Source organism: Uranotaenia lowii, chromosome 3, assembly GCF_029784155.1.
Source record: "Uranotaenia lowii strain MFRU-FL chromosome 3, ASM2978415v1, whole genome shotgun sequence".
Taxonomy (NCBI): domain Eukaryota; kingdom Metazoa; phylum Arthropoda; class Insecta; order Diptera; family Culicidae; genus Uranotaenia; species Uranotaenia lowii.
The window spans coordinates 309,547,802-309,562,562 of NC_073693.1; the positions used below are offsets into that span (position 1 = coordinate 309,547,802).

The window sequence follows — 14,761 nt, forward strand, 5'->3', positions numbered from 1 at the left end:
TCCTTAAGGAAAACGCTTATTTAACCATAGAGAATAGCTGTAATATGTGAATTACATCATTGTTTCGTGTTCAGACACTCAAATAGTCTATTGCCTAATTGGATGAAACTTGAAAAAGTAGATAAAAACGTTCAAAAATGCATTTTAAAAATGTTTGCCGAAAGCTGAAAACCAGTAACTGTAGAGGCATAATGAGAAACCCCCCGAGGCAGTATGAGCACCAATTATGAAGGCATAATGACCGTTTTCTGCCTAGCAGCAAACTCAACTCGATGAAGTCAACTGAGTAATAGAGCTACAGCTTGACTTGTATCGCCTGACGATTTGGCCTATTGGTAAGATGTCGGAGAAGTAATCAGTAGGCTCGAGTTCAATTCCTGGTCAAGGTGATTTTTTTTTCATTTATCATTCTTGATCATGATTGCACTAAACAAAGCAATAACAAAATAATCTAAAAGAATTAACACATGCTCATACATTATGTTTCTGGTGTTTTGTTTGACGGATGATGCTTTGATGCTATTAGCCGTATAATGTGACAATAAATAAAAATCAATCATGAACGGTATGTGCAAAAAAATCCCCTCGAACAGGAATCGAACTCGAGTCTTTTGATTACCTCTCCGACACCTTACCAATAGGCCAAATCGACAGACGAAACAATTCAAGCTGTAGCTCTATTATTCAGTTGACTTAATCGAGTTGAATTCGCTGCTAGATTCCCCGGCAGAAAATGCTCATTATGCCTTCATTGAGAGTGCTCTGTTCGCCTCTAGCGAACAAATTAAAGTAAAAGAGCGTTTTAAAATTGATTTAAGTGAAAAATCAAGAATTTTATGATGTTGAAAATTGAGAAACAATGTGTAGATCATGTTGCAGTGCGTATATTTCAGATCAAGATGATTTAAAGGTCATAAAAGCTTATTTGGTGGTGCTCAAAAATTATAATATTTTCGTCACTTGAGAACCTAGCTGGTTATTCTTTAATATTTCTGTAAAGATGAAAAGGATATTTCCTTTTTGGTGAAAAATTAATATTATGGGCAAGCATGGAAAAAATCGGATCGAAGTACATTCAATCTGCAATCCGTGGTGAACTCATTAAATTTTAACTGCCAATAGAAGCAATCGGGAAAGGAAAAAGTTCACACACCAGAATGAACACTAACGATTGCAATTTCGAATGAATGAACTTTTAATACGTTCGGGTGAACGAAACGAAGCCCAAAACATTCGCCGCGTTCAATTGGATCGTTTTTTATTTTCACCACGACGTTCGCAAATGATTGTCGAAACACAATCGCCAAACGATTGTAAGATTGCATTCGCGAATGTTTCCGTAACCGGTAAAGGATTGCGCCATCAGGTGCTTGTTTTTCGGCTTATTTTGTGCGTGTTTTAGCCCCCGCGCTCGTTGATGGTTTGTTTTCTCATGATGTTATTTCAATTTATGTTCGAATAGTGCTCTGGTGAGATCCACATCAGCGTGTATCAATTTTAATTTTTTGTTTTTAAACGTGTAGCTACTGGCTGTAATAAAAGTTTTGTGTCGTAAAGGTACGCCGCGTTTTTTATTCCGTTTCGCTTCCACCCCACAAACATTGGTCCTTCGGTATCCGGATACAAATATTGCCAGCGAAAATGGACAATTTAGTGAAGAAGCGCAATAATTTGTTCGAAAAAATCAAGTGGGAGCTCGAAACAGCAAGGAGAGTGGAAACGCGCAATCCCCCAGTGTGTGAGGTTAGGGAACGCCTCAGTCGTTTGCACACCCTGGGCACCACCTTTTTCGACATCCAGGACGAAATAGAGGAACAAACCGAATCACTGGAAGCGGTCGCTTCGGTTTTCAACTACCGTACCGAGTTCGAAGACCGGTACTATGCGGCGAAGGCGATCTATTCGAATATGGATGACACTTCCGACATCAGCGAAGACACCGAGGGCGATTCGAAAGGAGGAATCAAAAATGCGATCGAAACCTTGATCCAAGCGCAGCAGTTGCTTCTGTCCAGCCAAGCTGCAGTTTCAACTCGAACCAACGAGTTAACTGTGCAGCTACACGAAATGCGACAGATCGGATTTCAAGGTGCACATCTCGCAGACCAAGCACTAAATGTTAGGTTACCTCCAATCAACATCCCGATCTTCAACGGCCACCGCAAGGAGTGGCAATCATTCAAGGATCTCTACACCAGCACAATCCACAATAAACCGACGTTGCCAAATTCTCAAAAGCTCCAATATTTGCTTTCCTATTTGGACGGCGAAGCAAAATCTCTCGTCAATTCCTTCACCATCACAGATGTCAATTACCTCCATGTGTGGGAACGACTATTGGAACGTTACGATAAACCCAAGTACACGGTATTCGCCCTGGTAAAAGAATTCCTCGATCAACCAAAAGTTGCCTTCTCCAACCTAACAGGCTTGCGAAAGTTAGTGACAACATCCGACGAAGTGATACGGCAACTAGACGCTATGGGAGAAACTTATCGAACCCGAGATTCCTGGCTGATTCATCTGCTACTGGAAAAAATCGATAACGAAACACGAGCATTGTGGGCCCAGAGAATCGTCGAGCTGGAGAATCCAACATTTCAACAGTTCCTTGGATTCCTCGAAAACCAGTGTGACGCTCTTGAAACTTGCTCCTCTTTTACCAACAGCAAGTCATCTTGGGGAGAAGTGAGGAAAGAAAGGAGCGAGACGAAATCATCAGAGAGGAAGATAACAAGTTTTTATGCATCACCCCATCAGTGCGCAGCGTGCTTTGAACAACATCAGCTGTACCACTGTAAGCAGTTCCAGGAATCAAATCCATCCATCCGGAGAGAGATAGTGCAAAAATCAAACCTGTGCGTCAACTGTCTCCGGCCAGCACATTCCGTTAAAAAATGTACATCCAAAACCAGCTGTCGAAAAGAAGGATGCCAGCAACGGCATCATACACTCCTCTGTCAAAAAGGCGACAGTCAGGAACCCAACGCCCGTTCCTCACTCGTTTCAAGTTTTAAAGCGGACATCAACTCAACCGAAGCATCTAACAAAATTTCAATTTTACCAACGGCCCTCATCAGACTGCGAAATAAAAATGGTTCGTTTCAGACTGTGAGGGCGATGATAGACTCCGGATCCGGTACATCTCTCATCAGCGAAGCGTGTGTAAAGAGACTCGGCATTAGCAGAAGCAATACGAAACTTCCCGTCACCGGTGTAGCTGGTACCAATGCTGGTACTACGAATGGTGTGGTGCGATTAGAAATCGCATCCAGGTTCAACGACGAAATCAAACTATCGACTCAAGCTTTTATCCTCGATGTTCTGGCATCATCAACGCCGTGTCAACACTTTGATACGAATCGATCGCACTTTCTGCGCGATTTGCCGCTGGCGGATCCAGGCTTCAACAAGCCGGGACCCATCGACGTCATCCTGGGGGTGGAGGTGTTTCTGCCTATTCTCCAAGCGGGTCAAGTATCCGACGAAGATGGCTTTCCGATCGCACAAAGGTCTTTGCTCGGCTGGTTGGTTGCCGGAAGAATTCCTGGTGAACGCAGTATCGGTTCTCATAATGTGTCGTACACTGTGCAACTGAATGAGAACATTCATCGGGCTCAGGACAGTACTTTCGAAACCGAGGAGACAGTACCGATAGACAAGCAATGCACGGTAGAATTGTTTGAATCGACCCACCACAAGCAGAACGAAACTGGTTGGTTTTGCCTACCATTCTTGAAATATGCACAACTAAAATCAACAGTCCAAAACGTTCCCGAGAAATAACCAATCTTTTCATTCATCACCACCGTGAAGCCCGAGCGAATGGTGGCTTCATATACAAAAAGCTTTTCTTTCTCACAACATGCAACTTCCCATAAGAAAGCCAAAAGGAATGCAGAAACTAGTTTCGATTCGCTGACTGGTCCCGATTCCTTCTGATTGAGGACACTGCCTCAAGGGGGGGAGTGTGTTCTGGTGAGATCCACATCAGCGTGTATCAATTTTAGTTTTTTGTTTTTAAACGTGTAGCTACTGGCTGTAATAAAAGTTTTGTGTCGAAAAGGTACGCCGCGTTTTTTATTCCGTTTCGCTTCCACCCCACAAACAAATAGGAACATTCAACATATAATTAGTAAAAGTGTGGACTTTTGCACATTGCGTAGAAAACTAAACTGACAATGGGGGGTTTGAAAATAGGAGGCAAGGACGTCGGCCTGGTGTCGATCAAAGCCGTCGATATTGTTTCAGTCGAATAAACGTCGTTTTAGCTGCTGATTTTCCGGTGCGGAATTCGCTTTTATGTCCCAATGGCCAATGGGAGACGAACGCGAAACCTACGTATTAGGCTTAGCATTTTTATAGTTAGGTATTTCAATTAACAATACAAATTTTAAAAAACATTTCGAGCCAATACCTCACAATTTTTTAATTTCCTTCCGAAAACCAATTCGAACAAAACAAAACGCCTTCAAGTAGGCAAGCATGTAATCGCCTAGATGTAGGCAGATATTTGAGTGCTATGTCGGCTTACAATATTTATGTGTGGGATTTTATAACTTTTATATGACGCATATAAAAGTAATAATTTTGTATTCTGTATTCTTGCAATCTCAACATAATTAAATGATTATTTGGCAATTTTGGTTAAAAAAATGTCCCAGTAGCCAAAAGCTAAATCCCTAGGCTTCGTAAACAAGAGTGGACATTTTCAAACTCCCCATTGTCAGTTTAGTTATCTACGCAATGTGCAAAAGTGCTGAATGTTCTTATTCAAACAGAAATTAAAATTAAATCACGAGAAAACAAACCGTCAGCGAGCGCGGGGGTTATAACACGCACAAAATTAGCCGAAAAACAAGCACCTGATGGTGCAATCCTTTACCGGTTACAGAAACATTCGCGAATGCAATCGTGCAATCGTTTGGCGATTGTGTTTCGACAATCATTTGCGAATCAATTCACCCAACGAACGTCGTGGTGAAAATAAAAAACGATCCAGTTATAACTGCGGCGAACGTTTCGGCCATCGGTTCGTTCACCCGAACGTATTTAAAAGTTCATTCATTCGGATTGCCAATTCGACCAATCAGCGGTCGTCTGTTCACGCTCGCATCGCCGATGCTATCATCGTGAACGGATCGGTGATTGAGAATCAGTAGCGTTCATGCAGGTGAACGAATTTTTCCATCCTTGATATGGGTAGAACGAAACAAGTCCTTATGAAAATTTGTTTAAGAAAATACGTACTTATGTAGAAAAAAGGAGTGCTCATTATGCCCTGGGTGCTCGTTATGCCCTCATCTCCCCTATTACCTGGTCTTTGGATAAGGAATTACCATACAGACAAATTTCCTAAAAATTAAGTTATTCTACTTATGTCTAGTTTAAATTCACGATTACACACATTGAAATAAAACAGATAGTACACTATAATGAAACGTGCACAGCATTTGTCGTTAGGGTGGTTTCGATCATACGCAGTATGGTGGTTAGGTATCCAGAGAAGTGCGTAAAGCATACCTTATAAAACTAAGTTGAATTCGTTCAATACGGTAACACTGTGTGCTCTGAAAGGGAGCCCATATCTGAGCAGCCTATCCCATAATGCTTCGTACTGATGCGCACAGGGTTGCTAGCGATTTTTCGTTTTGAAATTCCAAAGTTTTTCCCGGTTTTCCCCCGGTTTATTCCCGGTTAAAAATGATGATTTTCTCGGTATTTATTATACTCCTTTTTGAATATAAAATCAAGGTGAATGAAATAATTGTTAAAATGTCTAACAATGTTTTATATCTTTTTTTTTAATCTGTATACCGGTATGAAATCATGACAAATACTTCAACGTCTTTCACCACGTTGTCTTTTTGCATCAAATTGACAGGTTATCTTAAATTTTTAGACAAATACAACATAATTAAAATAGTCATTGATTTGCTCCACAATTTAAACAATTTGTCTTAAAGAAGTTCAGCTGACTCGATCTTAAAATTTTCACTGTTTTGGGGTTCTTTTGAGCCACTATGAATATTCCAGTTTATCTAAAAATTGTACAAAGTTGTAGAAAGAAAATGTACAGTTTTTATAGAAATAAGTAGAAAATACATCGAAGTATAATATTAAATAATCTTGTCAACTTGAATGGGAATTTGCCTTACAAAACTTAAAATCATCAGATGGCAGGAAAAAATAGTTATTTTCTTACTGCAGTTATATTTTTATACAAATCCAAAGACAGGTTATAGAAAAAAAAAATACTTTCTTCATACAAAACAATAAATAAATTCAGTAGTGCCCTAGTCATTTGAACTTAAGATTCGTGAAAATATTGAAAATTGTGAATAACACAGGGCTAAACTAGAGACATCAGATTTCGACAGGATTTTTACTATAAAACATATATTCCAGCTCAGGAAACTTTAAGTTGAACGTTGGAAGAATAAAAAAATCAAAACATTTTTGCGATATCGGCTTCGCTCCTCAGGCCAATTTTAACGAAAAACAGAACAACATTGCAAAAAATATCTTTTTATGGCAAAAAAAAGATATTTCTTCATATTCATTTCAAAAAAAAGTTACTCTGCTTTAAAAAGTCTAACGCTGCCAAAATATTTGGTTTCTGCATGAAATAATTTAATGAGACGTGTTTCTCGAATACTGAACCGAAAACTAAAGCTGGTAGTCTTTAACTAGAAAACATTTAAAGATTTAGGTAACATATTAAGGACCGCGAAAAAATCTGCGCCTAGAAACACCGAAATTCGACACTCTATATATGTATCTATTTAAAGAAGCCGCTGGACCAATTTATACAAACATTGTATCATTAAGTTACAAACGTTTTGTGTTTAGCTTTGTCGATTATAGTTTAATTATTAAATTTAGAACATTTGAAATATACTTGTTAGTGTAGCACACTTGCTGAGTGCAAAAAAAAAAATCTCGTATTTGGTCCGCAATGAGTTAGGAAAACTATTTAAACTTTGTTTGTTACTATTGAACGAAAATAAGTGTTACCTCATGTAAATGTGTATCGAGGTTGCCGAAAACTGCCTGAAACTCCGTGAAAAATTTACTAACAAGGCAATTTTCCCGGTGATGTGCCGAAATTCCCGGTTTCCCGGTGGTGAGATGAAATTCCAAAGTTTTTCCCGGTTTTCCCGGTTCGCTAGCAACCCTGTGCGCAGTAAACAGCTTTCAACGTATATAGATGTCGTAAAAATCCTCGCTATTTCGACGCAGAAATCCTGGTGCAGAAAAACTTTTTGCGGAAGTAATTGCAATGTGTTCAGCGAATGTGAGTCTGCTATCAATCTTCACTGCGAGATCTAATTCACGTTTTCCAGATAACTTTCAGATAGATGGTAGTCAAAATTGACGATGTTTCGTGAGCGGGTAAAATTCACTACCTTGATTTTTTTGGCATTAGCCTGTATCCCGTTCAAGCGGCAACGGCTTTCAAGCAGTGTTCCGAATATCACTCATTTTCAATGAATGTTTCTGATTGCACTTCGCACCTGAACGTACAACGGTCAGGTTTCGTTATTGATTGCTACTGGACCTACCCGATCATCGATCGTTCAATTCATCGCTAAAATACAGATCACCTCGTACGATGCTTGCTGTCAAAACAGTGCAGCACCATCATCAAATTGGAATCTCACCAATGCGCAATGCATATGGCGAATCTTATTGGTCTTCGATCAGGAGTGAATGGATCAGGCAGTGAGTGAGTGATACATGAAGCCGATCATTAGCGTATTTTGTTTGATTTGATATATAGCAAATTAATAAATTTATTTGTTGTTATAACGTTTTTTAACATCAGTATGATCAAAATCAAATTGAAGTTGTGTTTGTGAGGGAAAGATGTTCACTTTCGCCATGTTTTTCAAATTTTACAAGTTCTCTTATTAAACTATCGTCCGTCACGTTAAAACTACTGAGAATTTATGGTGTCCCGCACAACTGTTTGATTTTTCTCGTCCTGCAAAAAATAATTTTGAATTTCATATAATTCAGGCAGATACTGAGTGAGCTACATTCAGAATGGATCAGTTTGTATCTCACTCATCTCCGATATGCGATGTTTGCTAAACCGATGATTCTGAATGATGCGACTCGGTTTGCATAGCTGATAGGAGCGCTGATCGAGATTGCATACCAGCCAGGCGAAGCAGTTGCGAGAGGCGCTATCCCATTATACAATCTGAATGTTTCCAACAGGAAACGCATCCTGAGTGTTTGTTTTGATTGATTTTCGGAAGACTGCTTTCAAGCATAGCGATATCAATCTATACTACTTTGAATCCTCCTAAAAAGCTTCTGATTGTCAGCATAGAGGTGCGTCAGAGTGCAGTGTTTCACGAAGATCATTTACAAATGTAATGAAAAGTAGCGGTCCGAGGTGGCTCCCTTGGGGTACTTCTGACGGAGTTTCGAATATACCAGATCGTGATCTATTAATTTTTATGAAAGCGCAGCGATTTGTGAGATACGACTTGATCCACTCGAACGACCAAGTTGGAAAACCAAGTCGGCGGGTATATCGTGCGGGACTCGATCGAAAGCTTTTGCAAAATCGATTTAAATCGAGTCCACATGACAACCTTTTTCTAAGCTATTGCTGATTGAGCTTACGTAGCACATCAAGTTGCTAATAGTCGACCTCTTCTTCACAAAGCCATGTTGGGAATAAGTATATGAAAGGTTTAACGGCGGCGTACAGTCTTTCTTGCATCAAAGCGTCGTATACCTTGGAGATAGAATTCAAAATTGAGATGGGACGGTAATTTTCGACGTTGTGCGCATTTCTCGATTTGTATATTTTAGAAATCGGACCATCTAGAGGTGCAGCACAATATTTTAAAATCGATGGCGGTATGCAGTCAGGACCTGAACCTTTACTTGGGTCAACAGTGGACAACTTTTCGTTACAATCTTGTTCAGAGAAGCCCGGTAAGGGCAAATTAAAGTCATAGGAAAGCAAAGAGTCTAGGTAGGTAGTTGTTGTCTTTGCATACATCAGCAGAGCAATACACACTTCAGAAAAAGTCTGCAAACATATTAGCCCATTCGGTTGGATTACTGGCAGTGACACCATTAAAGTTCACATTTGCGGGGATGGTGGCGTTTCGCTTCTAGTTGTTAAAATGCTTCGAAAATGAAGAGAGATCACGCAATTTCTACGATAAAATCGGGCTAAACAGGACAATTTTTCCTACAGGGCATTTTTTGTCAAATTTTTCAGGTTCGCCACCTGCCGTCGGTATTGCGAACCTGCAAAATCTGACAACAAAAAATTAGACAGAAAATGGTTGAATTTTTGTTCTAAGTGTCATGTCAGTGTGGTCAGTGGTTGGACTACGCCAAAGGAGCTGGAAGAAAACCGGGACCAGAGAACAAAAAGACGGCGGGAAAGGTGAAGCGGATGATTAAGCAAATCCCAACGTCTCCAGCCGCGATTTGGCTAAAATGTCGCAGTGCTACGTCCAGAATGCAAGGAAGAGAACTGGACCACATACAAACAAGGTAAAGAACTTCCCAAACCGCGATGAGCAGCAACAATCGACGGCTAAAATTCGGGCACGGAAGCTCTACGAGAAAATGCTGACAAAATATGGCTGCTGTGTGATGGACGACGAAACGTTTATAAAAGCCGATTTTAAGCGAATTCCATGGTTAGAGTTTTTCATCGGCAAGAGCAAGTTCGATGTGGAAGACAAATTTAAGAAGCAGAAATGTTTAAGTTCGCCTCTACCAAATATCTCGTTTGGCAGGCCATCTGCTCTTGCGGACTGAGGAGTGAGCCTTTTGTGACGAAGGGGACAGTAAATGGCGAGATTTACAAATTTGAGCGCGTCGAGAAGCGCCTTCTGCCATTCTTGCAGCAGCACGACGAAGCTCCGCTATTTTGGGCAGATTCGGCATTATGCCACTATTCTAAAAGTGTCCTGAAGTGGTCCCAAAGGACATGAACCCACCAAACTGTCTGCACCTGCGCCCGGTGGATCAGTACTGGGCAATAATGGAGCGGAAACTTCGGAAGAGCAAGAAGACAGTCAAAGACGTGAAGGAAATGTTAAGAAAATGAAAAAAAAAAACTGAGAAACTGATACCGGATGACACTATACAGACTTTGATGGTGGGCATTTAGCGAAAATGCGTTCAATCTTACACTCAAGGCTCCATTGATTAGCTTTCCTTTTGTTTTTGCAAAGTACATCTGTCAATGAGATTTGCAAAAGACTTTACGAGATCCATTCCAATGCAACTGGCTCAGATAGCATCCCTGTCAACTTCCTTAAACTATTGTGTCCTTGCATCCTACCAGTATTGTGCCACCTTTTTAACAGTATAATAGCTTCCGTTACGTTTCCAAGTATATTGAAGAAAGCTACCGCAACTCCTATCCCGAAAATAAGTAATCCTACAGCTGCTAAAGATTACAGGCCAATAAGCGTTCTTCCAGCCATGTCCAAGATACTGGAAAAAGTACTACTGGCCCAAATAACAGAACATCTTAACCAACACAATCTTCCTCTCCTTGCTAAACATCAATCTGGTTATCGTAAAAGTCACTCAACTACAACTGCTTTAGCCAAGGTGACACACGACATACTCAGTAATCTCGACAATGATCATTGCACAATATTGGTTCTTGTTGACTTCTCACTAGCATTTAACTGCGTCAATCATCGATCGCTAGCAAGGAAGTTGATATCCGACTTTTGTTTCTCATCACCCGCATGTAATCTCATATCGTCTTTTCTCACGAACCGATGTAAGGTCGTGCGTTGTTCTAAATGCGACGTCAGCATAACTACCACTCACAGATGGTACACCTCAAGGTTCATGCCTGAGTGCCTTGCTCTTCAGCTTATATGTAAATAGTCTCCCTACCATCCTAAAATGCAGCTATCAACTCTATGCAGATGAATTACAAATTTACATAAATGGTCCTATATCTGAAGTCGATCAACTTGTCCGAACCATCAATGAAGACCTGGCGAGAATTGAGCTATGGAGCAAGAATAATAATCTCTCACCCAACCCCAGTAAGACCCAAGCGATTGCTTTCATCAAACGAAATAGTATCAGTCCTAACATTGACATTATCTTCTGTGATCAAACCATTCCTCTGATGAAAACAGTGAAAAACTTAGGGCTCACAATGAATCACAACTTAAATTGGACCGACCACGTGAACAGTATTACATCAAAAGTTTTCCTCACTTTCAGAACTTTCCGTAAATTCTAATCCGTTCTTACTGTTCCAATTTGTTTGAAACTGGTCCAATCTATTTTTGTTCCCGTCTTTTTATACTGCGATACAGTTTATTTCCCAGGACTCTCAGCAGCCTGTGAGGACCAGCTGCTAAGGTGTTACAAATCTGCGGCAAGATTTGTGTTCAATCTTAAACGAAAAGAGACTACAGAGACCACCAGAAGACTCATACTTGGCTGCGATCTCCTGGAGAACTATCGGAGGCGTATATGTTGCTTCATGCGCCAGGATTACGACCAAAAGCTACCTACCTCTCCTTTCTCACCTCCAGCGAGGGAGTAACGAACGATCCAAATGCTTCATCATCCCCCAACATACCACAACCTCAAGGAAGAGTATACTGGTGTATGGCGCCTCCTGTTGGAACAACTTGCCTTTGGCGACAAGACAAACCAGTTCGCTAACTACCTTCAAGACCGCGTTGAACAGAGCTTCATAACGCAAATATTAGATTTCGATATCGAAACATTTATTAATATTCCACGCGTTTTGTAACACAAGGATTTCCTTAACCTGAACTAATAGTTAATTGTAACCGACAGGCTGCGTTAAAGTTAATACCTAAATTAAAAACTATAAAACAAATTATAAACATTTGTATAAAATTACCCTAAAATTTTGGTTTGATTCTGAACATTTTAAGTAAATTGGCATGACATTTTCGGTGTCGCAATAATTTCGTGTTCGCCTTTATAGACGAAAGAAAGATACAACCCAAAGCTAAACGTTCAAGTATCAGATTCGGATTTATTAATGAATTTTATAAATATTTAAAATGCTTATCCGTTATCCTTCTAAAAAATTGTTGATAAAGGGAAAAAAGCCTAATAAGTTTCAGAGTATAAAATATTAAATTGGATGAAAATAATACAGTTTCAAAGTCGCCCTTTTCGACTATCGCCACACCGAGAACGCGAATGCTTTTCTACAAGTCATTCAAACGGTCGCGGCTGGGGGATGCAAATTGCGAAAACAAATCAGCGCTAACCAATTGATAAGAAGAAGGGCGTTCGAGGTACGGTATGTGGTGTGGTAAAAAATAAGGTGCAAAAAAGTAGCTTAACACTCACCTGGTGGGACCGGGCCGAGCCTTGCTGTTCCGTTTGCTGTTCATGTCTGCTGGGTGGTGGTGTTGATGCTGCTGCTGATAGTGGCTGTGGCTGTTGTGGTTGTGGTGATGGTGGTGATGATGATGGGAGTTGTGGTGACCGTAGCTACTGCTGCTGTGGTGATGATAGCTGTTGTTGTCTCTGCTGCTGCGGTGGCTGTTGCTGCCGCTAGTGTTGTATTCCGCCGATGAGGACCCCACCGCACCACCGCCGGACGCCGAGGAGGACGACGGTGAGGAAGAGGACGACGACGACGAGGAACTGTTAGCGGAACCACCACCGTAGTAGCCGTATCCGGAGGAACCCGACGACGACGACGATGGGGGATGGTGGCCCTGCGAGGATGGCCCTTCCCGATAGTGGTTTCTCGTGGGGACCGGAATTTTGGCGGCCGTTTGGGGTTTTTGGGTTGGTGGTTGGTTTCTTAACACACGGGGATTGTTTTTTTGGGAGATTTAAGTCTTACTTTTTAATTCCCTAACACGATAGCGATCTTTTCAATCAGATTTCTTTAACCGGGAGAGCACTTGCGTTTGTCACAATAGTTTAAAACAACCAAAACAAAATGTCGCAATCTGCCGCCGTGAAGCTCAACAATTTCGACAACGTTCAACGTTGTTGCGTATTTATCTCGTGTCGCGTTTTTTCGCTCTTATATTTCCTCGCGTGTTCTGCTACCGAAGCGATTTTCGGGGCCTTTTATGTAATACTCCCCGCGTTCCTCGAAGGGGTTGAACACTGCTAAAGCTACTCTAGCTCTTAATTAACCGAGCAATCCTCTGGTGCTCTTCTGGTGGATATCTGACCGCATATTTGTCCCATCAGCCGTACGCGAATGTTACTTCCGGAACAAGCTGTGTCTGCTAGGACAACAGGCTGATACGCGAACTAATGTGGAAAGAAAGCGAAGGAACCAGCCCTCGGAACAACAATGGTGTTTCACTTTCTTCCAGAGGCGCAATACTTTTTCGTTTTTATTAAGGGGAACGATTTCCCGTAACCACCGGATTCGGAGACTTCCGGAAAAGCAAAAACAAAAACAACTTTCCCGTTCGGAGACAAAATTGACACCGTATATTTACCTCTTTTCCAATGGTCACTTTGTGTTAGCCTAGTGTTTTGCTGATCGACGATGATAGCACACTTCAGAATATTATTCCAACAAAATAATAATGGTCGAAGGCGGCCAAGTTCCCTTTTTCTGGCTCTTCTCGCTCAATACACTCACGCGTGGTGCGCCTCACGAAATGGAACAAAAAAATATTCGTGACGGCGGGCGCTGCGATTAGATTTACACTAACACATCGATAACTTTCGAGCTTTTTTTGTGTTCGCCTCTTTGAGCCAACACACTGAACTTTTATTTCCCTTTCGTCGTGCTGCTGCGTTTTTTGCTTCGTTGGCTGCGAATTTTCCTCGCTTCTCTATTTATGCTTTCGACACTTGGGACTTGGTGCTAGAAACCTTATGCCCGACTTTTTCCGTCTGCAGCGCGCTTTTCCTCAACTGGGAACGACAAAGAAAACGGCGCGTGACTTTTCCACTTTTGGCTCTTGGAATGGCGTTATTGGTGCCCAATGCTGGTACACTCGCGAAACAACTTCCGGAACGACTTGGTCGACTGGCGGAAACCCGATTATTCCACCGTAAAACTTCGACGACGACGGAAATTTGGTTCACTCTTACTGCGCTTTTGCTTGCTGGCTGCTTACTGCCTGGCTTTGCCGTTTTACTTTTACCTACACCCGTTTAGTGGTGTGTAAATGGTGGATTAATTTCCCTTTTCGTTCAGCAACAACACGCTGCGTTTTCGAAAGAACTTTTTGTGTTACCAGTTCCTGATTTATTGACAAAATAAACATTACCAAATTGCTGTTTTCGTTGAAATTATCAAAACTTATTCATGAAATTTTGTATATAAAAACTAACCCAATCAAACGAAAGGTTCTTTTTTGTTAAATTACACAAAATAAGGATGAATTTTAATTTAAAAAATTTAAAACTACCTATTTCCGGAACATAATCGAGCATTCGGAAATAGGTAAATAAACTTGAATTAGCGTGTGAACGACTGCGTTTGTGTGCGTGCATGGAAATGTTTCCAAAATTGTTTGGCTGTGTGAGTGAGACGCATTTTGGCTTTTTCCCTTTTGAATTCTCTGTTGTCAAAAAAGGGAATTTACACGATAACTAGAAGGATGTGAAAAAGGTTTAAATACTAACAAAATTATTATTTCTTCAAAGAAAAATCAAAGTTTCAAATGAATGAATTCAATTTCAATTTTAACATGCGCATGCATTTGACATCGATCAATAAATTTATGTAACATCTTAAAAAAATTTAAAAATAATTAAAATGATTTAA

General features: G+C 40.7%; 1 protein-coding gene across 3 annotated transcripts in view; it reads right to left on the reverse strand.

The window, feature by feature from the left end:
* LOC129750703 (ataxin-2 homolog) overlaps nt 1-14,123 on the reverse strand; it is a 51,240-nt gene extending 37,117 nt beyond the window's left edge. For 2 of the 3 annotated variants that reach the window (XM_055745705.1, XM_055745704.1), the window contains exon 1: nt 12,358-14,121. In XM_055745705.1, coding sequence (XP_055601680.1) covers nt 12,358-12,401 — 44 coding nt within the window. In that variant the 5' untranslated portion in view covers nt 12,402-14,121. Of the gene's footprint in view, nt 1-12,357 lie in introns of all 3 variants that reach the window. The other variant, XM_055745706.1, reaches the window with a different exon arrangement.
* Between the last annotated feature and the right edge of the window lie 638 nt (nt 14,124-14,761).